The 27,027-nt window shown below is 46.4% G+C and overlaps 1 protein-coding gene across 2 annotated transcripts in view; it reads right to left on the reverse strand.

Moving 5' to 3' along the window:
• Atg7 (autophagy related 7) overlaps positions 1-26,799 on the reverse strand; it is a 177,504-nt gene extending 150,705 nt beyond the window's left edge. For both annotated transcript variants that reach the window (XM_032905890.1, XM_032905891.1), the window contains exons 1-8: positions 26,638-26,799; positions 26,052-26,106; positions 22,829-22,946; positions 21,320-21,397; positions 16,915-17,031; positions 15,268-15,417; positions 6,282-6,370; positions 4,465-4,586 (exon numbers count right to left, since the gene is read on the reverse strand). In XM_032905890.1, coding sequence (XP_032761781.1) covers positions 4,465-4,586; positions 6,282-6,370; positions 15,268-15,417; positions 16,915-17,031; positions 21,320-21,397; positions 22,829-22,946; positions 26,052-26,106; positions 26,638-26,785 — 877 coding nt within the window. In that variant the 5' untranslated portion in view covers positions 26,786-26,799. The remainder of the gene's footprint in view (positions 1-4,464; positions 4,587-6,281; positions 6,371-15,267; positions 15,418-16,914; positions 17,032-21,319; positions 21,398-22,828; positions 22,947-26,051; positions 26,107-26,637) is intronic.
• Positions 26,800-27,027: the final 228 nt, after the last annotated feature.

The raw sequence follows: 27,027 nt of genomic DNA on the forward strand, positions 1-27,027 counted from the left end.
GTCCTTTCCTTTTCACTGTGACTGCCTGCTTCTTAAACTTTTTTTTTAATTTTATGCGTATGAATGTTTTGTCTGAATGTAAGTGCACTACATGCATGCAGTGTCCTCAGAGGCCAGAAGAGGGCATCAGACCCACTAGAACAGGTTACAGTTTTGAGCCACCTGGGAAGTGGACCCAGGTTCTTTGCAAGGGTAGCCAGTGAATGCTACCTCTGAGCCATCTCTTCATCCCAACAGCTCTCTTTTAACTCCTGCTATAGGAGCCCCTGGAACTCCACGCCCACAACTTTTCCAAGTGCATCTTACTCTGTACTACAAAGACCGAGGTGATATTTCCACTCTTGCAGTTCTGTTACTCGCCACATGCTGGAGTTAACAGAAACCCCTTCAGGCCACAAGACCGCTCACAATTCCTTCAGTTGTGGGACTTCTGCCTGCTCTGTTTCTCAAAGACTTCCTTCTGCTCGGAATAAAGCTTCAGAGCAGAGCACTCAGCCTCAGGACACACTTCAGTATCACTTCCAATCCGCTTAAGTAAAGCTATGTGGCTGTGGCTGACTATGACTGTGGCTGTGACTGTGGCTGTGACTGTGGCTGTGACAGGGTGTGGCTACGATTGTGACTGTGGCTGTGATTATGACTGTGTCAGTGTCTGGGATTATGACTGTGTCAGTGTCTGTGACTGTGACTGTGTCAGTGTCTGTGACTGTGACTGTGTCAGTGTCTGTGACTGTGACTGTGTCAGTGTCTGTGACTGTGACTGTGACTGTGGTTGAGGCTGTGGCTGTGATTATGACCGTGGCTGTGGCTGTGACTGTGTCTGTGGATGTAGCTGTGGCTGTGATTTTGACTGTGACTGTGACTGTGGCTATGACTGTGGCTGTGATTGTGACTGTGACTGTGACTGTGGCTATGACTGTGGCTGTGATTGTGACTGTGACTGTGGTTGAGGCTGTGGCTGTGGCTTTAGCTGTGGCTGTGGCTGTGGCTGTGATTATGACCGTGGCTGTGACTGTGGCTGTGATTATGGCTGTGGCTGTGGCTATGGCTGTGGCTATGACTGTGGTTATGATTATGACTGTGGCTGTGGAGCTGTGGCTGTGCTTTAGCTGTGGCTGTGGCTTTAGCTGTGGCTGTGGCTGTGGCTAGGGTCATGCCTACAGCTTGGAAGTAGAGCACGTGTGTGAAAGGTGCAATGACACCTGGGCTCCATCATTAGAAACTCACACGTTTACACACTCACACATGAACACCCCACATACATGCCAAAACACATGCATAGGCTTTAACACAAAGACTGACACACACACACACACACACACACACACACTGATATACAAGCTCCTGCACACTCGCTCACCTGCACTAAGACACTCACAAATACACATGCATAGGCTTTAACACAAAGACACATACTGTACACACACACACACACACACACACACACACTGATATACAAGCTTCTGCACACTCGCTCACCTGCACTAAGACACTCACAAATACACATTGACAAAATTCTTCCTGACAGTGTAACCTTTACATGTGTGTACACATGGACACACAGGCTCATTCACTTATACATTCATTCACACACTCAGGAATACACTAACACACAGGCATACACACAGACATTCATCTGCACACACTTCCAAAAGTAAACCAACATGCAATAATCAAACATACAGCCTCATATATGCACATCAATACTTACATTACACATGTATACATACCAACATGGAAATGTGCACTCACGTATACACTTACAAGCTTGCCAAGTCACATACACATGCACAGACTCTCTCACACTAAGATAGAGCCCCCACACACATGACAACTCATACAGATAGATACTCAAATGCATATTTGCATACAGTCACACACAGGTGTGCACTCATATACACATAAACACACTTACACATCCATGCAAATATACTTAAAGACCCCTACATTTGCACATATGTATCCATACAATTTCATATTCACACATTCATATGTACATGCTTGTACATGCTCACATGCATTACAGACTCACACAAATCCATACATACACATACGTGTGTACATGCCCATAAACACTAATAATCCAAACCACACATATATAGTCTTAGAATCAGACACATGTGCACACACACAATTACACAAACCCTCATGAACTCACATGCTTGTACACTTACTCATACACACACCAACACTCACATGCTCACTTTTATTTACGGACACACAAAACTCACACATGCACATAGCATGCACAGACTCACAACTCATGCACTCAGATGAAGGCTTCAGGACTCCTTTACTAGGACAAAGGGCACCAGAGCTCTTCGCTCATTTTCTACTCTGATTCTAAATCACTCTTACATTAAATTTAAGAGCTGTTTCTCAGATAGTGGCCACCAGGATACCAGCCATGGTCTTCTTTTTACATGTGACACTTGAGACAACGCTAAGTTTCAATTACAACATCTACATACACAAGCCTGCCCTTCTGTTCTATTCATTTATTTCTTCATTTGCTTGTTTAGAGGCAGGAGCTTATGGTCCTCCTGCCTCCACTTCCCAAGTGCTTTATTGGCTATAGCCAATATGCACTGTAAGCTTATTAGTAATGAAAAATATTATGGGTGAAGACCAGGAATTCATACACTGCTTCTATATAAGCTGGCTTCATAACACACAGCCCAAATGAAGGAAGAACATGGTAGGAATAAGCACAGGGTCAGGGAAGGGAAGCTGGCATTGCAGCTCACCCCCAGGAGTGGCCACACCTGCTCATGCAGTGTCCAGAGCAGCTCTCTGCCAGCTATGGAGGCTTTAACACTTCTCACATCACTGAAGTGCCAACTATGGGATGCCTTGGATGGAGAACCATGTGTTGCTTAATCATGGGGGTAAGTTCTAAGAAATGACAGGCTGCTGACTGTCCTGCTCTGAGAACACCACAGAGTGTACTTATACCAATTAAATGTCCCTGAGATCCCTAGGCAACAGACTCTTAAGGGAGCGTTGTGCTATGTGGTGTGATGTCGTTACGTCACATGTGGCTACGCTGAGGACTGTGGCTATGGGAACGCCTTGGACTCACATCATGATGCTAAGTCTTTATGTTTATTATGTAATGTTTATTACAGAGCTTTATCTGCAGCTAAGTAAAACACGAATTTATATGTAAAACATGAGGAAACTGTCCCTTCTAGAATGAAGAACAACTCTTCATCATAGAGTACAAAGAAGACAGGAGGGGGATTAAGCAGGAGCCACACCAGAGAGGGGAGCAGAAAGGCTCAATAAGGACAGAGGAAGACAGTGCATCCCACAGGGTAAAATTAGGAGCATGGGAAAAGGGTCTGGCGACTGCATGCTCCTGGCTTCATTTTTCAGTGATACTCCACCTCCCCATTTTTGAGTTGCAACTTAAAGGGAATGAACTTAGGAACTCACTACATCTTAAGTAAGCGTGCCAGGGGGAGCTATTTCAGGATTCACCAGAAGAGGGCGCCAAGTCAAAGTTAATCAGAAAGCCTCTGACTGGAATGGCTTCCACCCTTGACCACACAGAGGACTCTGCTCACCTCTGCTATTGTATTTAAGATCTCCAGGCTGGAGCACAGAGTCAACGACAAACAGGCAACCCTGAGTCCTTCTGACTTCAGCACTGTAGAAGAGGTGAGGCATCCCTGCCACCTGATGCACACACTAAGGCACACCCGTGCACTGAGAGAACTGTCTAATCGAGAGGGACTGCTGTCTACATGAAGGTGCTCTGCAGATGCATAGCACGTGGCTATAGGGGACTCAGTGAGCTTATGGTGAGTAGCACCATAGGCTGGACACTGCTCAGCTCTCGCAGGACGCATGGAACACATGTAAAGCACTTTCCTCATTCCCTTAGACTTGGGCATGAATTCTACCTTGAGTGCAATGCACTGCATGTCCACACATATGCACCGTACATACACATTTGCACACATACAGACACATTTAGAATGCTCTATGAAATGCCTCCCAGGCTGTTTCCTAATCTATAAAACGTGCATAAAAGCTGACACCTGCTATGCAAGGCTGAGGGAAAATATTACAAGTGGAAGGAGAAAGCCTTTGTTGACTGACACTCTGTATGGAGAACAGGGTCACGCACACCTTCAATTACTCAATGAACGAACATGTTAAGTAATCAATAACGTCACCCTTCTCTGAGGAAGAGGCATAAATAAAGAGTCCATGTCAATCAAGACTAAACAAATTAAATCAAGCTGGGGAAACACCCCCTAAACTGGAAACGCTCACTAGAGAAGCTGCCAGAGCTCAGCCTCTGCTCAGGGCTGAGCATAGCCTGTGACAGGTAGGTGCTCACACTGCCATCGGGTGGGAGCTGTGCCTTCTCTCCTGCCATTGTGAGGCTGCAGGCAGAAAGCTGGGTCTCTGGTCACTCGTCATTCCATACACTCGCAAGGACCTGCCAATTACCTGGGCTAAACGCCATTTCTGGAAGTTTCACTTCAAAGATGATGCTGTGTGTCACATCTCTTGCTCCCTGCATGGTGCGGTCCCGAAAGCAGAGAACTTCAACGGACTGGAAACTGCCGCTCCTGTTGTCCACACGGGATTTGTGTTTATTTTGTATGATTCAGAAAGAAGAAGAAAAAGAGCAGGCATAAGTGCTTTCCAGACTGGCTGCTGAGAATTCAAGCCATGCGATCATTCCTGTCTGACCTCCTCAACCCTAGAGAGATCTTGAGTGCATTCGTGCAGACACCCTCTGTCTGTGCATTTAGAGTCTGGCTGCCAAGTTAGCTGGATCCCTCCCCCTGCCCCCTGCCCCCTGCCCAAGGTGAATTTTCTACAGCAATCACACAACAGACAGATAATTCTGGTGCAGGAATCTAAGGGTGGGATGCTCCCAAGATCTTAACAAGGGACCCCCTAAGGCCCTTTACCAGCAGCCAGAAGCTGGCTTTACCAGGGCATTTATACTTGTAGCAAATGTGCTGGGAATGGCTGAGGGGCCACATAGTCTCTCTAGGGTCCGTCAATATTTGTCTATGTTCATATTCTGGAGTAAACATTTTTACTTAAGTAAAGAAAACACAAAGAAAATCACATAATCCCTCTATCTAAGCTTGGCCAGCCCCTGCTAGGTCCTCACACTGGCTTTGCCTGTTTTGAACTACATAAATGGAAACATGTATTTTTCAGTCTGGCTTAATTTACTCAACACTGTGTTTGAAAACCTATGCTTAGCTGGTTGTGGTGGTGCACACCTTTAATTCCAGCATTCAGGAGGCAGAGGAAGGAAGATCTCTGTGAGCTCTAGGTCAAATACAGCTACACTCTAGGACTCTTTTAAAAGCAAAAGGGCAGGAATGCGTTCGTTGCACATACATACAGGGAGGCAAAACACTCATAAAATAAAAATAAACCTTTAAAAGAGAGAGAGAGAGAGAGAGAGAGAGAGAGAGAGAGAGAGAGAGAGAGAGAGAAACGCCACTAGTGAAGACTTGCTCTGTGAAGTCATCTAAAGTGGCTCTGTCATCCATTTGGAATGGAAGGACACGAGGCTGGGGTTAGTAAGCACAGTACTGCTCAGTACTGCTCTCTCTCTCTCTCTCTCTCTCTCTCTCTCTCTCTCTCTCTCTCTGTGTGTGTGTGTGTGTGTGTGTGTGTGTGTGTGTGTGTGTGTTGCTTATATCCAGCCTGCACCCTTGTGAGCAACAAGCTCAGAATACCACCACAGAGCCATGGGTGTTTTTAACTCTGGCAGACCCACCACAAGTGTGAATTCTGCTGTCTCCCATTTCAGAGAACCTGGCATGGTCAGTTTCCTTAGGTGATTTTGGTGGGGATGGGAGCTGTTAATCTCTTACAGTTTTTAATGTTATTTCCTTGATACCCAATGGTGCTGAGTATCTTATCAAGTGTGAGTTGGCCCTTCCCAATACCACTTCTTATTTTTGGATTAGGGAAAAATTTAAAGGTGGGGTGGTAGCAATAGGAAATTCCTCTTGAAAACCAGGGAGGGAAGGCTGGAGAATGTTAGTATCATGGCCCCTGGCTGTATGACCTCACCATAGTCTAAAGACCACAAGTCAGGCTGGGGCTCCCTAGCAGACCTGTTTGAGAGCACCAGAAATAGAAACTGGACCACAACTAATTTAATTGACTTATTTTCTATTTTCCATGACAGGAATGAAATCAATGCACTTAGGGAAACTTGCTGACATAGGCAGACCCATTGTGGGAAGCATTCAGACAAGACACACAGACACGGACACACATGTAAATACCATCTGTGGGCTGCCAGGACCAAAAAATTCCTCAAAGGCCATCCAGGGTGCTGGGTTAGGTTACAGGGATCGTACACACCAACTGTTAACTGTGAATAGAAAACACTTGCTGAGGGCCACACACCAGGTCAATTTGACAGCTCCACACACGGCTAACGCTTTACAGAGTAAACACTTGGAAAAAGCTGAAGGGAAGACAAGAAAGGCTCAGGATCTCACCTTGACGAGAGGACACCTTGATGGGCAAGAACTGGAGCATCTCCCCCTGCACTCCCTGGCCTGGCATGGGCCATGGAGAGAGCAGGAACTAGAGAGTTCAGAAAGAAAAAAGACTGGAAGGGACAGGGACAGATGGAGGAAGAGAAGGAGGGAGGGACAGAGGGACAGAGATAGAAGGCAGAGGACAGGCAACCTTCAGGACTTAGAGGGGAGTGTCCTCTTAGAGAATTGCAAGTTTTAAGAATGGCTCATCTGTGTGTGATGAGAAAGAAAATCAGAACGCGGCCATTACCCTAAGTGTCCAGTCAGTTCAAATTAAAACAGATGCTTGGGTATTGAGAACACGTATTCCTCCCACCTCTGTCCCAAGAACTCCGCTAACCCTGACTTCCATCTGGAAAATTCTACTCAACTTCAAACCACTGCCCTTCAGTGAGGACTTTATTTGCTTTATTTAGAGAGGCACCAAGCTGCCCCTCTCCAGGAGCCTTCACACACTGGGTGAGATGTTGAACCTTTTCCATTTCCTCTCTGTCAAAAGGCACTGGGCGCCTGGCACCCAGATATTGATTTCTAAAAACCATTCTCCAACAAAACAAGTCAGGATACCTTGGACATATGGCTGATTTTAGGGCTGGGACAGAGAAAACACAAGACATTCCTGGACCATCTTATATGACCAGAAAATAGGAAGTGCATTCACGTCTGTGCACTGTGTGTGAAGTACCAGAAGAAGGCATCAGATTCCCTGAAACTAGATTACATGCGTGTAAGCCACCATGTGTGTACTGGGAATTGAACATGGTCCTCTAGAAAAGCAGTCTGCGCTCTTAACCACTGAGAAATCTCTCTAGTTCCCATAGCTATCTTCTATAAATCTGAAGTTTTTAAAAAATAAAGTTTAGGTTTTAATGATGAAGATGATGCCCAGTGTCTGGAGAGCACGGGGATCCTTTTATCCTGTGATCTTAGATGTACAGCATCTGTCTAGAAAATACTTATTAAATGATGTAAAGATGAATGGATGAAGGCTAGGGTAGGCATTGTCATTTGTCTAGCATGTGCAGGTCCTGTGGGTGGGAGGGAAGGAAGATGGAATGAGGGGAGGAGGAAGAAAGATAGCTGGGAGAGACCATGAAGCCAAAGGTTTCCTTTATGAGCAAATGTAGATTAAATAAACACAGTTGATATGCATTCATGTACACAAATATAAGTTCTGTGTGTGTTGAGGGGAGAGGAGGAGAGAGGTAAAGATGCATATACTATGGGGAGAAGGCCGTGTGCCACCATGCACATGCAACTGACTTGACAACTGTGTGCAGTGAGTTCACCTTTATATGGGTTCAGGGGATTGAACTCAGGTTACCGGGCTTGCACAGTATGCCTTTTCCCACTAAGCCATGTTACCACCACCACCACAAGGCCTCACTCCTGGAATTCACTGTGTAGAGCAGGCTGGCCTCAATCTCAGAGATCTGCCTGCCTCTGCCTCCCGAGTGCTAAGATTAAAGGTGTGTGCCAGTATACTCAGGTCTGTCCTACTTTTTGTTTAAATTATCCAGAACTTTATGCATTTATTTCACACAATGCTCAGTGTGGTCTAAGCCAAAAGCACAAGCTAAAACAACACTCTGACTGAGGAAAAGGAGGGGGGGGAGGAGGAGGAAGAGGGAGAGGAGGAGGAAGAAGAGGACCCCACAACCATCCTACCTCATGAACAGCTAAAGGAATCTCTGTCCACATCTTCATGTATAACTACTGCCATGGTTGGTTTTCTATTTTTTCCCTTGTCAACTTGACAGAAGCTAGAGTTACCTAGAAAGTGGAATTAAAACACCTCCAACCAGACTGCACCTAGGCAAGTCTGTGGTACATTTTCTTGATTAATGATTGATGTGGGTGAACTAGGGTGGGCCCAGTCCAGTGTTGGCAGTGCTACTCCTGGGCAGGCGGTCCTGGGATGTGTAAGGAGCAAACTGAGCCAGCCAAAGAGAACAAGCCAGGAAGCAGCACTCCTTCATGGCCTCTGCTTCAGTTCCTGACTCCAGGCACCTGCCTTGATTTCCCTTCATGATAGACTACAGCTGTAAGATGAAATAAAGCCTTTCTTCCTCAAATTGCTTTGGTTATGGTCTTTACCATAGTGATAGAAACTCTAGCTAAGATAACTACTCCTAACTTTATTCTTCATATAAATATATTTGTACTACAACTTCTAAACAGGACTGAGATCAAGCTGTCTCCCACTGTATAGGCTCTTCCTATGTGACTGTTCTACAACCATCACTAGCAGTACTGAGTGGCGTTCCATGGTAGAGACGCATAAAGCTCTGTCTGAGCAACTGAGACCAGACGCTCACATGCAGAATCACAGCACAGCTCGCCGAGCTCCACTTCCTTCACTGTCCATTCTTGGCATTCACTGGCTGTCAGTCTTAACGCTGGCATTCTCTGACTGAGGAGGAGATGGGGGTCTGGCAAGCAAGAGGGCTCTGAGATCTGAATTACAGGCGTCTCCTTGAGCTATTCTGTTCTGGCTGCCTGCCACACTGCCACCTGCCCCTCCTTTGAATGTTTCCCTTTATGCAGCAAGGAAGGGGGAGAGGAGAGAAAGTAGCTTCCCTCATTTCATAATACCGGAATGGCTTACATTCAGGCAGTGGCTTACACAAGAGGAGAGCACTGGCCCTGTCAGCAGGTGTGTGCTCTCTCTGCAGCTAACTGATTGGAAGACCCAAAGAACATTTCTTCCTTGCCTCCAAAATAAAAGGGTCGAGGGGCTGGGGACAAGTATCAGAATGCTTGTCTAGCATACAAGAAGCCCTTGGTTCAATCCACAGCACCACATAATTCAGAGTGGTGGTGCCCACCTATAATCCTAGCATTCAGGAGGATCAGAAGCTCAAGGTCATAGTTGGCTACAGACAGACTCTAGCACCAAAACAGAAGGACGGAAGGAGAGGAAGGAGGGAAAGAGGAAAGAAGTGGGGGCAAGGCGGGGTTGTGAGGAAAGGAGGAGGCAGAGAAAAGGCAGGTTGCTGACTTATTTTGTTTCAAAGGCCCATTTTCAGATGTGGAGAATTGTGGATGACATCACAGAGAAAAAAGGAATCACAGCTAGGGGACAGGACAGCACCCACTGAGGCTCAGCCCCACAGGATCTAAGAGCCATTCAAGAGGTATTTAGGAAGAGCCTCAGTTTCTACCCAGGAAATAGCATTCCTCTGGAGATCTGAGTTTCAACTGACAAGTGTGACTTCAAAAAAAAGTGGGCCCATGTAGAGTGTCCTGCATTGCTCGCTCCTCTGTGCCTTTGGCAATCAACTTAACGGCCCTGAGCTTTAATTCTCCCATCTCTCAAGCAATTCTCGCCTGCATTCAGCACCAAATGAGAGTGGGGCTATCACCCAATAAGAAGCAGTAACAACAGCAACGTCATGGACACCCTCAGCTGCAGTCATCTCCCACAACTGGTCAGTTCCATCACCACAGACTGCCCCCATCTTCAGGTCCAGTTCTGCTCGTCGCCACAAACTGCCCCCATCCTTAAGTCCCAGGCCCTTTTATAGCCGACAAAGAAGAGCCAACTGATCAACACTCTCCGGGTCTTAAGTGTTGTCGTCCATGGAGGTAGAGCTGAAACCAATGCCTGGAGTACATTAGAGTACTATGTGTATACCCCACGCTGCAGCAGATGCCCAGCTTCAGGGAAGAGGTGCATTTCTGGGTATGAAGGGGATAAGGAGTCAGTTTCTTAGAACACCCTGACCTAAGATGAGCTAGATAGAACAGGGGTGACTGGTTAAAGAGGAACATCTGCCATGTAACCACAAAGAGAGGGGGTAGTGTTAGCCTGAAAAATGCTGGAAAGGGCTTTCCTATGGAGATAGGCATGCAGGGGGCAGACATGCACCACACAGGAGATCACAGAACTCATCTGACATGGGGCTAAGTATTAAGTAGCATTTAATCTTTCTTTAAGGATTTGAAGGTAATTCTGGAGTCTCTTGGTGTTTCAGGAACTAAAACTTGGAACCTTAGTCACAGCAGAAATGATACCAGGCAGTGCTAGGTAAACCAGCTTAAGAATAGAAAACACTCTGACTAGGAGTCCTGGGTTCTAAACCTGGCTTTGCCACAAAAGTAACTTGGCCAAATCACTTCCTTTTATGACAAAGCAGCAAAACGCAATTTATAAGCAAGACTGCCTTGAAGGTTTATAAATAAGTGTTCCTTTCTGCTTTGCTGAGAGCCTGCCGGTTCAGTGGAGTGGCACAGCTCGGGCCTGGCAGCTGTCCATGAAGCAAACTGTTGAAAACTACAACAGAGAACCAAGAGGGCACGAGTCAAGCTGACCATCTTCAGCTGAAGGGTTTCCTGTGAGGACCCACACAAATGGCTGCCTCTAATTCTTAAACACTTGATACCCCAGGCAATGAACAGGAGGCTCACTCCTAAAAGCACAGGGAAGAAAATGCAAGTCTTAAGTGCACTTCAAGGTCACAGGCAGTAACAAAGACACAAAGCTAACACTAAGTGCTGGCTGAGTGAAGAGCAGGCCCAGCCAGCAGCTGAGAGAAGCCTGAGAACTACACGGGAAACTTGCTGAAATTGCAAAGCGCCTTCCACTCTTTGATAACTGTGTCGGAGGAAGATGAGCAGAGCTTTCTCTGTGGACAGGTGGTGGGACACTGAGACTGGCTGCTCTCCACACATCACAAGAACTGGCTGGAAGGGATGGCGTTCCATAGCAACGCAGCTACTACGGATCAACTCCGTCCAGTTGAAATCAACACTTCTTTCTTATTTCTTGTAGGAAATAAGAACTTAAATGAAGGCAATTTCCAAACCTGATGCTGGAGAAGCACATAGTGGGAGGGAAAGCAACAGTATGGGGCAGTGGTCACTAGCACTAGCAATAATGACATGGCTCCAACAGGCTTGTGAGAGACTGGCCTAATCACCTCTCTCCACTTGGGGTTCTATGCCTCCATATTTGTATCTTTTTTTTTTTAAAGATTTATTTATTTATTTATTTATTTATTTATTTATTTATTTATTTATTTATTTATTGTAAGTACACTGTAGCTGTCTTCAGACACACCAGAAGAGAGCATCAGATCTCATTACAGATGGTTGTGAGCCACCTCTGGAAGAGCAGTCAGTACTCTTAATCACTGAGCCATCTCTCCAGCCCCATCCATGTTTGTATCTTAAAATAATCCATGGTGGGAATCTCAATGTAGAGAAATTAAGCAAACACTACAAAATTTGGTGACTCCACCTCGAGGGCCAGCAGTTAACACCACTGACTACAAACCATAAAATGTCTGAGGGTGCCGAGATGGATCAGAGGATAAAAATGCTCTCTGGACAACTTTGTGTAGTTGGTTTGTTTCCCGGAATCCACGGTGTGGGAAGAGAACGGACTCTTGCAAGATGTCTGCTGACCTCCACAAGTGTGCCCTGCCCAATTCCATCACACAGACACATACATACAGTGCTTCTATAAATGTTTAATCTCAGGGCTGCAGATATGGCTCAATGGTTGAGAACACAAACATGGACCAAAGTATGGTTCCCAGCACCCATGTTGGGCAGCTCACAAGTGCCTGTAACTTAGCAATTCCTTATTAAAGAGCTTTTCTTTAGAAATAACTCAAGATGCATGAGGTGAGTAGGGAAGGAAGAATTCATACATAAAAATAATCTAAACAGTAACGAAATATGAAGCTAGCTGCCAAAAATAGTAAAGATAGTCTATTACACACTTTCTAAAGGGGATGTGGGGCAGGGTGGTATTGTTCTATAGGGAGGTCCGGAGTTCAGCATGGATAAACAGCAGCTGGTGGTGGGGTGCCATGGTGAGTTCAGGCTTAAGACAGTCAAGTGTGTCATGAGAAGGAAATGGTTACTGAGTCATGGGCATATGGATGTCACCCAGGACAGACATCTGGAGGATCGTAACACTTCTCCATCTTTCCCATGAACACAAGGAGGCTCACGAAGAGCTACTTCTGGATTAAAATGCATCTGGGAAAGGGAGGTGGAGCTGGGGTGGAGCTCAGCCAGAGTGAGCTTGCCTAGAATGGGTAGTTGTTCTAGGTTCCATTGTGAGTATGAAGAAGGAGGAGGAGGAGGAGGAAGGGGGAGGAGGAAGGAAGAAGGAAGAAGAAGAAGAAGAAGAAGAAGAAGAAGAAGAAGAAGAAGAAGAGAGAGAGAGAGAGAGAGAGAGAGAGAGAGAGAGAGAGAGAGAGAGAGCGCTCAAAGAGGAGAAGCTGGAGGCAGGTGTGATTTGCTGGTAGGGAACAGAGCACCACTGAAGGGAGAACACACCTCAGGAGCTCACACTGCAATAATGAATAGAATCTGTTCTTAGAATAGGTTCAATCTCTCATGGAAACACCATGCTACAAATAATACACAAGAAAAGCTGGAATTATCTAAACAGCAAACTACGGCTAAGGTAGTAAAAGCAAGAGTGCCTAATCTCATCTAGATTCTTCACAAATCATTTGGTGCGTGTACATGTGCAAGTGCGTTTCTTGGGAAGCCTGCTAGGATGGCACCAGGTCATGATGGCCTTTTCCCTTTTCCACCTTTACCAGGGGCTGCCTCTGGAGCACCCAGATTGCAGTAAATATGGAGTCCACAGGAGGGGAACAGCATGGCTGTTGTGCAGTGTTTGTGGGCTGACTGGGACCCGGGCCAGGGGATCGGCATTGAGTTAGTGCTCAAGGGGTAGGGAGGAGGCTGCAGCTGGACCCCAGATGAGGACAGGAAACAGCACACTGAGACAGCTATCACTTTTGAATCAGGTGAGTAAGGCATCAGCCAGTGACAGGAGAGAGGCAAAGGGAAGGACCCTCCAAAGGACAGACCAAACCCATGGTGTTTAGGGGGCATGTTGTAGGCAGAGCATAGGTTTCACCTTGGGGGGCAATGGGAGATGAGGCACAGCTAGGGTAGGACATTTCAACTTTATCCTGAAGACAGCAGGTCTGGAGGGGCTGCAGGAATGTGGCAGGGATGTGGCCACGGGTTGGAGAAAGCATATGGAGGTTGAATGGGTGCACTCAAGACCACAGGCTGGAGGACTCCCGTGTGCACAGCTGCTGTGACATTTTCTAGAATATGCACTAGCATAGGTAGCCAATCTGCATGTCAATGTCTCATTTCTTTGGGCCTTCTGTTTTCGTCCTTCAGTTTCCATTAGCTTTTCATGCTGGTGCCTCTTCTGCCCTACAGGACTCTGAGTTCTGTGAGAACAGCATCTCTGAAGTTCTGGTCCACAAGGAGGCAGTGAGCACATGTGCTGAGTGATGCTGGCACTCCTGAGACCTGACCTTATCTAATGCTGGTACAGTTCTAAGCAAGTGGAGGCCAATGGTCCTGGCTACATATGTCCTTGGTCTTCTCCTGCAGAGAAGTTCAGAGACTCAAGATCTGTACACTCTTAGAATATGCTGGGGAATACGGGGAAGAAAACACAAGGAGGAAAAGAAGTGGGTATGTATCAAGTGCCTGGTATATACTGGGGGCCTGCTACATGATGAATGTCCCCTATGCACTGATCATTATTTGTTTGGGGGTTTTGTTTGTTTTTTGAGACAAGGTTTCTCTACATAGCTGTCGCTATCTTGATATTTACTCTGTAGACCAGACTGGTCTTGAACTCACAGAGGTCGACCTGTCTCTGCCTCTGAGTGCTGGGATTACAGGTGAGCGCTACCACACCTGACTTTTGTGCTGAACCTTTTATTCACATTAGCATGTATAGATGTCACCAAATCATAGAAAGAGCAGCCCTGTGGTATTTGACAGAAATACCAAAGCAAGGGAAGGCCACTCTGCTTCCTCAGGGTCACAGAGCTGGCATGTGCCAGCCCTGAGGGAGCATCAGAGCCAGGTCTATATAAAATACCAGGGTCAGGCAGAGGCGGGCTGACCTGAGCAATATAGAGATGGGAAGGCAGAGGGAGCAGGGTTCTTGGAAGCTGCCATGGGCACAGAGTGACTGCAGTATCATTTCTTGCATAAGGGGTGCAATGAGACACCATTTCACAGATTTATTATGAGATTTTGGGGTTCTGAAATCCCTTGTGGAAGGTTGGTGGAGAGACCTATAAGGATGCTCTGCAGTGGGAGAGGAACTACTAAGGACTGAGTATTGTAGGATGCTGACTGGAAGATGATACTACACGTAAAAACAGACAAAAAGAGATCTTAGGTGTGTTTGATTGGGTAATGGTGATGGGGAGGTAGAGTCTGGAGGATAGTAAGCAAGCTTAGTTAGAGCAATGGTTTATGGGAAGACTAGTGGAGGATAGGCAGAAAGGTACTGGGACCAGGAGGAAGAGCCCTCTAGGCTCTGCCCATTGGAGGACCAAGTGACCTGGGCAGTCTGAGGATGACTCTTTAGTTGATGGAAGCAAGAAGATTGCCCAGGAGGAAGGCAAACTTCAGTGGTGGTGCTGGGTAGCTGAACATGGATGTGCAGCATATCCAGAGGGAGAGAAGATCTTTTCATCTACCTAACAGAATCAAGGAGTCCGAACCACCAACCTGTGAGAGAACTAGGGGTGAGCTAGCTAGAGAGCAAGAAGGAACTGAAACAATGGGGGTAGGAGAGGACAGAGAAGGAAACATCCTAGAACATACTGTGGAGAGCTAAGAAAGTTTAAGTTTCAAATCGATGGTGGTCTATTATAACATGAACTTCAAATTTTATTAACTGTGTAGCAAAATCATACCCACAGGCTCTGACCTTTGTCCTTTGACCTTGGAAGAAATCACTGTAGTGTTTGAGCAAGGAGACCAGCACGGTGTCGTCATCGTACTTGAATAAGAAGTATGGCAGGGCTGTGACGCCTTCAGTTCGACACAGGTCATCGTAGGCATGCTCCAGGGCCTGGATCTGAAAACAGTGAAGGGGAAGGCACCTCTGGGAAATGCAGCTCTGAGCTGAAGACCAGACCAAGCGCCAGCTTGGAACACACGATTACTCAAGTGCTGACTGTCAGCACCTCTTAACCTTTCTACAACACTTCCCTGTGCTATGCCTTCATACAAAGGGGCACTTAATGGGAAAAACGATGGCTGTCTAAACGTCAGTCACAGAGGTTTATGGAGGTAACCAAGCATTCCTCTGCAATGTATTACCTCAAGTTAGCATGGTCCATCCAGGGAGAAAATTTATCTTCTTCTATAGTTTTTATGACATAATTCACATGCCCCACTTAGAGGGAAGAATCCATGAGGTCTTGACATTTTCTTATTATTTATTTTTGCTTTACGTGTATGAGTGTTTTGCTCTTATGTATGTACCAGGTACCTGCAATGCCCATGGAGGCCTGAAGAGAGCATCAGATCCCCTGAAACTGGAGTAGGGGTGGTGTAGGTCCTTAGCAAGAACAGTGCATTAGCCACTGAGCCATCTCTCCGGTCCAAGACCTATGATTTTTTTTTTTCTTTTGATAGTATGTTTACAAGGTTGGGCCCTCCTCAGATGATCTGAGAACTTTAATCCTTCTTAAACATGAATGAAATCTCCAGCTAGAATGTATTACCTCAAATTAGGACATGTCTTAGTAAATTCTTTGCAGAAAACTACAACCGTGCATTTGTTATAAATTTTAAATCTTTTGTTTAAAAAAAAGGCTTATTTATTTTTCTTTTATGTGAGTATGTTTGTACATGTATGTCTGTATATTACATGCATATAGTGTACCAGGTGGCCAGAAGAGGGGCACTGGACCCCTGGAGCTGGAGTTCTATATGGTTAGCTGCCATGTAGGTGCTAGGATAGGAACCTGGGTCCAAGGCCAGAGCACTAAGCACTCTTAACTGCTGAGTCCTTTCCCCACCCCCACCCTGCCTTTAAATCTCCGCCGATTCAGTTCTGCATGTTAATGACTGACAGACCTCTGGAACTCATAAACAATCAGAAATCTCCAGCTCGGTGTGCATTCTGCCAGCCTGACCTAATTGTTCTTGGGACTAATCTCTAACAGCCTCCTTGAAGGAAGGACTAGACCTGCACGTCTGTTCCAGAGAAGAGGTTTTGCCATTTGGTCTGAGGGGAGGGGAGGGAAGGGCCTGTGCTTGCTCCACAGACTCAAGGCTGTGGCTTTGTCTTCCCCAGACTGAAAAAAAAAAACACTCTTTGGTAAATTCTCAGTCTTCCAAATGTTCCTGCAATTCCTCCCAGTGGGCTTAGCATTTCCCCAAATTCCATGAGCCACCTGGAGGACAGCGGCTCCCCTCTTCAGGATGACCTTATCTGCACTTAGTAAGCACCAGTCCCCAGCCACCTGGAGGGCTCCCCGGTGCCTTTTCTCCATCTTCCGGATCAGTCACGCACCTGCTCTCACAGTCAGACCACTTTATCTGCATTTGTTTGACTTGCTGATACCTGTTTTGGTGAAAGCCTTTGATCCAAGCCCACAGGTCCCCGGATTAGAGGGATGCTCTCAGGAAGACAGAGGGCAGGGCAGCAAAACCAGTAGTAGAAGTGGTACTTCTTTAGGTCCTAGGGTAAAGAAATCAGAACAAAGTTGTATATAACATTGGTCCCATGAATTAAAGCACCACACATCTGTTAATGGGATATATTAAGCCAGGAGCAGTGGTGCATGCCTGTAATCCCAGCATCCTAGAGGTAAAGGGAGGACATCCTTAGTTATATAGCAAGTTAGAGGTCCGCCTGGGTTATGTAAGATCCAGCTTCAAAAACCACCACTAGAAAAGCAGATGCATTAAAAAGCTGATATGCACTAAGTATGCTCCGATTGTTTCCGAGAGACAGAGAGAGAGAGAGAGAGAGAGAGAGAGAGAGAGAGAGAGAGAGAGAGAGAGAGAGGAGGCAGGCTGACTCACAATTTCTGTCTGGACCTCAGGCTTCCTGTCTATGTCATCTCATAACAGACTGTTTCACTCAGAGGCTAGAGGCCTGCACTCCTGCATGCTTCAGGAAAGAGATACCCTTCTTGCTAAATGACGAGGAAGCATCTCACCCCATTGTACAGAAGGTTCCCATGGAGACCCCACCAAAAAGCACAGCTGCGCTCTTCAGTCCTGAGAAAGGGGTGCTACCCAGTCTCCTTTACCCACCAGAGGGAACCTTTCCACCAAAGGCTTGGCATTCTCTTCATGGCTCAGATTTTGCAATTTTTTTCAGATTTCAGACTATTTGCATATACACCCTGAAATAACTTGTAAATGGGACCTAAGCCTAAACAGGAAATTCATTTGTGTGCGATATACATCCCATCTTTATGACCCGCAAGAAATTTTGTGCAGAGTTTTTAGTACAGCAGCATTTTAAGTGTGGAATTTTCCATTTTATTACCATGTCAATATTCAGTCCTGATCTGGGAACATTTCTGACTTTCAGATAAGGATATTTCCGGTTTGATGCTGCTTTCCAAAATATCTTCCTGGTCAAGTGTAAATCAGCAACTATTAAATGCCTACTGTGCACATGACAAAACAAGGCACTCTACACTACAATGACTAAGCCTCCGTCCTAGCTATCAGCTGGCCTTCCACATAGCAGAGATAGTGAGTCTGTGGTTGTCAGTCTGAGTGAAAGGAGACCCCAAGTACTGACTTAAGGTGGCATCATGCTGGGAGCAGCTGGCCTTTCCCCGCCTGCAGGGAAAGTTTCTGAGCTGTTCTAAACTGACCTCCCACTCAGCCCCAGGGCTCTGGCCTCAAATTCCCGTGGCATTAGGACCTGAGTCTCTCATAGAATCCAAGCTCTGTGGGTCCTGGACAGCCTCTTCACTCATCTGAAGAGGGCTTTGATGCAGCTCTTTAGCCTGAGTCTTGCTAAGTCTGAGAACTGCAGAGCTGTCCTGTGAAATTAATTTAGATTTTGGTTTTTGCTTTTGCATATGAATAAGTGTGCTACATATGCATATATGTGTGTATATTCTCATGCCTGTTGGCACATGTGTGTATGTACAAGGTGCAACACATGCACACATGTGGAGGCTGAGTTTGCTATCAATTTTCTTCTTTCCCCCTTAAATACTACAGCAGAGTAGCAGGCAGGGTCTCTCACTTAAACCAAAGCTCACTGAGGAGGCAACCTGACTAGACAGCTTCTTTGCCCTCCATGTCTGGGATTATAGGTGGCTGCCACCCCCACTTGGCTTTTATGTGGTCCTGAGCTCTGAACTCAGGTCCGAGCCATTTCCCAGCTCCTAGAGGCCTCTTTTATCAAAACGTAATTCAAAATGCATAAATGTATCACATTTACATATACAATTTTGTGAGATTTTTCTTTTGTTTGTTTGACATGGCTAAACCCCTGACAATTCTTGAACATTTTAATTTTCCAAGAAGAAACTGTGTTCCTCAGAGCAGAATGGTCCAAGTCCCCACTCTCGTGACCTTTGCACACACCAAGCCATCCTCTGTGGACATGCCTGGTGCAGTTTTCACAGAGAGGGAGTCACTGAACTGCTTTTAAAATATAAATATGTATGCAATGCAGTTCCAGACGAGAGCCTCATAATTACAGTGCCCGACTCGGCCCCTAACTGACAAACTAAAGAAAGAGACTCCCTTTTCCCAGTGGCAAAGCAAACTGTCAATTGAAGTTAATGACAGGCCTGGCCCTGTGAGGCCTGAGAACCACAGAAAGGAAAGCTGAAGGCCTGGGAGCCTGCTTTCCCCTGTGCTTAAGTGACTTGTCACAGCTGATCTTCAGCAAAAGGTTAAGCAATTCAAGATGCGGGCAGCACACAACCAGCCAGCTTATCGAACACTCATCTCCAGAAGCAGAAGCTTGATTTCTTAGACTGTGCTTTTTTATTTTTTCATGATACAAAGGATCTTGGACGAATTAAACATAAAGCCTTTTGTGTCTGAATACTTTAAAGGACTTTTTATTGATTGACTGATTGATTGACTGACTGATTGACTGATACAGTCTGGGTAAGGACACTTTGCAAAAAGGGACAGCAAGGCAGATATCCACTGACTCCAGGAAACTGCTTAAATGTTTAATGAGAATTGATGTTCTTTTCTCATTAAGCTGAAATTATCAATTAGAATTTTTGGTATAGAAAAATGGATTAATGTTTAATTAACAAGAACTCTTAGTATAAAAAGGTACTTGTGCTCAAGTAGCAAGCTCTGATACCTTTAGCAATATTTAAATCTATCCTACCAAGGAACTCATAAGCAGACAAATGATTGATATCCAAGCTGCACCTGGTAACCTGACAGAGCCCTGGAACCTCCTTCTCACTAGAACCACCATAACTCACTAGAAAATGTGCCCCCCATAGTTAATGACAGTTGGGTTCCCTGAAGTTTATGCCCTGTCAGCCTCACCTGCCTGGAAGGAAATGACGCAAAGGCATTCGGAGAAACAAGACTCAGTTAAAAGTAAGGAATGTGGTGCCTTTCTCCCAGTGTATATGCTTAAGTCTATATGAAAACATTTTCTTAACATACTCGACTTTACTCAGTAAATAAATAGATCAAATGTGTGGAAGGAGATTGATCTCCAGGGCCTGTGGCTGTGGCAAAGTAACATACTTACCACACAGGGACCTTACTATGCCTAGAAGCACACACGCAAACCAGTAGGAGCAAAGGTCAACGTGGCCACTGGTCGTGGAAGTGATGTCTCACTAGGGACAGGAATCTGATCCTGATGGAAGCCAAAGTCTACAGAATGTCCACTTGACAGACACAGCATTGTTTTACAGAATCCACATACACAGACAACTTTCTCCACTCTGGGGTTGTATGTGAGCATACAGGGAAGGCAGGCCCTGGGGTTTCAATTAGCTGGCAGCTGTGATTTCATCCCTACTTCCGTGAGGCTGCACTTAACATTTGCATAAGTCAAGCCTTGCATACTGAAGTTTTCGTTCTCTCTTGATTAACCATTGCGTGTACATCAAAGACAGGTGGTATAATGGCCTCTACCCAGAAGCTCCTTTCCTCTCTGCAATGTGGAGTTCTGCCCCTGGGGTGTTTTCAGGGGCATGTATGTTAAAATCTTGGTCCCCAGGATGGAGCTGAGAGCCAGTTAGGCCTTTAGGGGGGGTGATTTAGGGGAATGGGGATTAATAGGATGAAATTAACCCACTAAGGCCATGCCTTTAAAGGGGACACTGGGCACCTAGCCCCTTCCTGGCTCTCTCATTGCTTTCCAGGCACTATGAAGTAAATAATTCCTGCCCCATGCTCCCATCGTGATATTCTCTGCAACCACAGGACCAAACACAGTAAAGCCAAGAGACTATAGACCAATGTTTCTGAAACTACTGCACCTTCTAAGTTTTGTTGTAGTGACAGCAAACAGAGTGACATGCTGGGCCTGAAAGCAAGCTGGGTACTTAACTTGTTTTTCCTTTGCTTGTTTTTCAGACAGAGTGTTGCTATGTAGTTTACCTGAAATTCACTACATATACAAGGCTGGCTTCAAACTTGTGCATACCCCTCTGTCTCCATCTCATGAACACTAGAATCACAGGTGTGTTTCACCACACCTGGCTGTAGGATCCTATTTAACAGACATTATCTGGCAACAATGAAGCCTCTCTTCCCTGAGTCTGCTTTGTCCTATGCTGAATGGCAGGAGTTGTTGGGTCACCATATTTGAGAAATGCAGGGGTGTACGGTGACCAAGAGGCACAGACTGGTCCTGCACTGCTCATAGGTCCCAGCATGCACTAGTCAGAGAGCTTTTCTTTAGCACATCCTCCCAGAGATCAGCTTAGAAACAAGAGGAGAGCCTCCTGTAGGTCTGTGGGGCTGAGTCAGGGCTGTTCAGTTTCCAGTCATTTACTTACCGCGAAGGTCAAGAGCAGAAACTTGTTGAGGAGCATGGGGTTTTCGAGAGCAGCACCTGACTTTATGGCTTCCCAGATCTGCCAGAAGGATGAGAGGTGTTAGGTCAGGCTGCTGCTCTCTCTGTCCAGCCCCTTGCCGAGCTTCTCAGCTCAGCTCTTCTTCCCTCTAGCCTGCCACTGCTCTCAGATGCTGAAGTGGTTCATTAGCTCTTCCTGCTACTTCACACTGCCTCTCTACCAGCCTTACTCCATCATTATCCATCCCTGAGAGGACCTCGCCTTCCCTCAGGGCCCTCAGCACAGGGAGGCAAGTAGACACTCACACATTCGAGATGCCCATCTGAAGGGATTTACTATTGTCTGCTGGGTATCATGCATGTCGTGTTACAGAAAAAAAAAAAGTACAGGTTCAGTTCCAGGCAGGACTCCTGTCACACAAGCACAGAGAGTTCCTGAGAGGACACCTGACCTGTCAAGAAGTAGGAACTGAGGGGAGGAAGGGAGCCTGAAATGACTAATTTGAACTAAATACACAGCTTGTCTTTCTTTCTTCCTCCCCCACCTCCAGCCATGTTGCCCTGTCTGGTTTGAAATGCTCTAAACAGGCTGGCTTCAAACTCAACAGTTTCCCTCCCTGTGTGTGCCTGAGTGCTGGGACCAAAGGATTGTACCACCACACACATCCCTACAGCACCACACCCATCCCTACAGCACCACACCCATCCCTACAGCACCACACCCATCCCTACAGCACCACACCCATCCCTACAGCACCACACCCATCCCTACAGCACCACACCCATCCCTCCAGCAAAGCTTTCCCAAAGCTCTATTTAGAGAACCTCTCACCTTGAGAGATGAGGAAAGGAGCATGGTCTCTGTGTAAGGACACGAGGCTAGTCCTATGTCTGTGGGTGAAACCTGGGCTGTCACCAGCTGGTCACAAGATGCTCAAAGGTCAGTTGCTAAACTGTATGTTGCTATGAAAGCCACAGCAAATGCTGGCAACAATAACATGTCCCACATGCAGGTGTGAGAGGAAAATAAGCAGACTTTACCACCCTGGAGGTTCTGGACCATGGAAGAGTAGACCCCACTTCTGATGAGCTGGCTGGGGGACCCCAGAAAAAGTCTGAGCCTGGTCAGTGGTCAAAGTCAGGATTTTTTCCTTCATGCGGTGAGATGTAACTGTATTCACTGTGAGTGGGATGACCACTTGGACTCATACAGAGAAGAATCGTCTCTCGTGATTCCCTGTCTTGTATACTAACGGGTATTGTTAGTGTAGCTTGTGGAAGGTCCTTTACTAAACTGACTCATAGAATACAAATACAGTGGGGGAATTTTCCCTGGTTAAAAAGAAAAACAAAACATAAGAACCTCAAACTCACCAGCGCCTCTGTGTATCTCTTATAGGCTATTTGTGACACACCCCTGTGACTGAGAAGACACGGTGAACTTGCCTGGACCTTGGAAATACAACGAAGCCACTGTGGCTGTCAAGCTAACCTCATTGGCTGACTGCTCCAGAAGGAGCTTCTTGTCTGCAGTCTTAAAAGCCTCAAGTGTGTTGGTGTTGTGCAGGGTTCCCATGGCCGGGCAGCAGCGGGCAGGCGTCGGGGCGCTCCTAAGACACAAGAGAAACACGGTGGTTACCCGGCACAGCTGGGGCTCTGAACAAAGCACAGGGTTACGATAAACCTGATGCCACTGACTGGGTCAAAAGTAGACCAGTGATTCACTGGCCCTTGCTCAAGCACAGCAAGCAGGCTCTGCCTGGATAGCCTCTGTGCCCTGAGCTCCCAGCGGCAGCTCCTAATTTTCTCAAAGAAAGTTCATCTTTAATCTTTTCCATAGTAAAAGTGGGGAGGAACTAGCTGGACCAGCAACTGCAAAGGGCCTGAATTCTAGCAGTAACTCCCTCTTCGAGCTCATGAAAACTGCCGGGCATGATGGTTAGTTCATGTCCACGTGAAACAAGCCAGTTATCCAGAAAAAAAACCTCATCTGAAGATTTGCCCCCATCAGATTGGCCTGTAGGAATGTCTATGTGGCATTTTCTCTTTGCTGGGTCATGTGGGAGGACTTAGTCCATGGGCAGTACCACCCGTGGGCCATGGAGAACAAGGCAGTCAGCAGCATTCCCCCATGGCCTCTGCTTCTCTTCCTGCCCCCAGGTCTCTGCCTTGTCTTCCCTTCATGATGGGACTGCAGCTGTAAGACGAAACGAACCCTTTCTTCCCGCTGTCTCCAGCCATGCAGTTTAGCACAGTAATAGAAAGCAAACTTGGACACCTGGGGGGTCACGCAATCACAGACAGAGCAGAGTGTGCTGTGGTGGACTCAAGCCATAGCCCCTGTGCTGGCTCCAGGCCACAAACTCTGGGTTGGCAGCAGTTCCCATGTTCCTGCTAGAGCTAGTACCTCAGCACATTTTCAAGAATGGCCACACATAATCTGGAAGCCAGGAATACATCTTTCCCCACGTGTCCCAGCACACCCACACTGCACAGCTCGGCACACAGCTGCTGCATCATCTGGATAAAATGCAGGATGCCTAGACTACTGTCAATCCAGGGCACCAGCACATGGTTCACCCAATACAGTTCCTCGAGGGCCCCCAGCCCCAGGAATTCGAGGGATAAAAGTTGAAGATGGATCGATTCTTCTAAGTGGTCAGCCTGAAATCTGGATAGTACTGATGTTAAAGAAAATATTCCTGCTGTAGGAGAGATGGCCCAGTGGTTAGGAACACTGGCTGCTCTCTACGGGACTGGAATTTAGTTCCCTGCACCAGTTACAAGCATCTATAACTTCAGTTGCAGGGAATCTGTGTCCTCTTTTGAGTTCCCTAGGTACCAAGCACGTATGTGGTACACATATACATCAGTCAGGCAAAGCACTCAAACATTTTTAAAAAGAAATATTCCTGCCATTAACCCTTTATGTTGTTGTTATGTGGAACTTGAAGAGAGAAGGGTTTATTACTCATCATTCTGAGGACAGCACATGTGTCAGACATCTCCAGTGTCCTTTCAAATCTTTCCATGTTTGGGCACAAAGGGGGCCTGGTGGAAAGAGATATCAATCTAGGACAGGTGGAGGGGAGGGGCCCATGAGTAATGATGGCTCTGCTAAATGTCACCAGTAAGCCTTAAATGTCAAGCCTTGGTTGGCTGCGGGGGAGAGCAACAGTGGCCAGAGTCTTCCCTTGAGAGCCATGAGTCATCACATCATAGCCTGCCTATCATCATGCCTTTCTACTAAAAGAACATTCCTTATCGAGGCCAGATGAAGGCATTGAAGAAAGTCTTGAAGAGAGAGAAATCAGACAGGGCTAATTTGGGCCTGAAGAAGAGGCATAGCCTTCACTCATCAGGCTTCTTGCATTATGTAACACTATGGAATTCTGGGATGAAGCACAGTGTAAGACGGGGCTTTGTCCAATGTGTCCCAATATCTCAGGTGTGCACAAACCACCACAGAGCCCTGCTCTGAGGGACGGAAGCTATTTTCAAGAACACAGACACTGCCAGGATGGCTCCTGGCAACACCAGACAGAGACAAGCTACGCTTGACCACATGACTAGGCTCCCACCAGGAATGACTAGGATTTAATTCGTTTTTAGTAGCTAGGAATAATGGGGAGAGAAAGCTGTGAAGGGTGGGGCTGGAGGGCAGGTAAGAGCATTGGCTGTTTTTGCAGAGGACACAATTTTGAGTCCCAGAGCCCACAGGGTGGCTCACAGACATTTGTCACTCCAATTTCAGGAGATCTGATGCCCTGTTCTGTCCTCCGTGGGTACTGTATGCAGGTGTATGTATATATACACACTGACAGCCACATACACATTGTTTTAAAGAAAAGAAGGCTCTGAAAGAAAAAACCCACCAGCAGGTATTTTATAGATATAAATACTAACACTGTTCTGCACTTCTGTTGTGCTTTTTAAATCCGCAACTTGAAGGGGATAAAGTACATTAATATTTTGAGAGAGTTAATAAAAGGGCGGTGCAGTGAGATAGCCTAGAGGATAAAGGTACTTGCTGCCTGTACTAACCACTTACATTCAGTCACCAGAGCTAACATGGTGCGAACAGAGAGAACAGCCTCCTACAAGTTGTCCTTTGACCTCGACACATGTGTGTGGTACATGCATACACCCATGCTCATACACATACAATAATAAACAAAATGTAATTTGAAATGTTTTTTAAAGGGCTACAACAATGATTCAGCAGTTTAAGAGTTCCCGCTACATCCCTGTAGAGGGCCCACGTCTGATTCCCAGCGCCCATGTAGCATCTCACACCCATCTGTAACTCCAGTTCCAGGGGATTCAATGTCCTCTTCTTTTTTTTTTTTTTTTTTTTTTTTTTTACTGCATACATGTGGAGCACAAACATACATGCAGGCAAACACTCATATATAAAAAACAAATAAAAAGGAACAAATCTTTAGAACAAATAGGTGCTAAGAAAGAATCATGAAATATTCTATAATGATCTGGAGAACTGCTATCTGAGGACCAGTCAATCTAGACAGCATCAGGCACATGGCAGGTTCTTAAAAAGACTCATCTTTCCCCTAATAATCAACCGTAGCAGACAGACTTCAGCTGCAGCACTTCATGGGAGCTTCTTGGCTGCTTAGAGGCCCACCTGAAGAAAATGTTCATTCCTCGCCCAGAGTAAGCAGGGTCCTTTGGACTCTACACAAATCAATACTCACATGTCAAAAGCACTGAACTCCAATGTCAAGCGGGTGGGGAGGCCGGCAGAGTCACCTGCATGGAAGCATTTTCACATCTCAGAGACAAGGCAGACTGGCAGTTATCATGGCAAAAACATCTATGGCTAGTTATGTCTTTTTATTGGAAAATTGAGCCCAAGGTGTCCTGTCTGAGACTGCTAACCCATGACATGCAGATGACAGTAGATCTTGAGAGAGAGTGGCAGGAAGGGACTTGTGACCAATAGAAAAAGGATGCCCTGGAAATTTCTACCCCCAACCCTGGAAGCTAGCTGTGCAGTGTTTGCTGTAACAACTTGAGTTCCACCACTCCTCTTTTTTCCCAAAAGATGGAAAAGAAAAATTTTAAAGTGATTTGAGACAAAAGAAAGGTTCAAGAATCTAAAAGGCTGTGGCTGGAAAAGATAAGCATGTCCCTTGGAGGAGGCTTGTCCACTGTTCAGGGGGCTCTGGGCTCCAACCCTGCACTCCAAAAGCAATAGCAACAACCTAATAAGGGGCGCTGCTTCCACAGAGGACAGACAGGAACATGCGGATGGGGATGAGGAGGGTGGGGACTGCCTACCATTGTAGTAATAGCCCTTGATGTCTTTGGGTGCCTCGTCCAGGCGATACTCGTTCAACTTCTTCTGGGTCAGTTCGTGCCAGAAGCCAACGTCCAGGGCACTATTAAAGGGGGCGAACTGCAGCTTGGACAGTCCAGGGTCCCCCATGGCCACTCCTCTTACCAGCCTACCAAAAGAAACAAAAAATAGAGCTTAATCCAAGTAAACCATCGGGGCAGGAGAAATGGCTCAATGGCTAAGAGCATTCATTACTCTTGCAGAGGACCTGGGTTTGGTTCCCAGAACCCACACAGTGCCTTACACCTACCTGCAGCAGCTCCAGTACCAGGAGATCCAATGCTCTCATCTGGCCTCCTTTGGCTCCTGCACGAATGCAATGCACATAAACT

This window comes from Rattus rattus, chromosome 6 (assembly GCF_011064425.1).
Source record: "Rattus rattus isolate New Zealand chromosome 6, Rrattus_CSIRO_v1, whole genome shotgun sequence".
Lineage (NCBI taxonomy): Eukaryota > Metazoa > Chordata > Mammalia > Rodentia > Muridae > Rattus > Rattus rattus.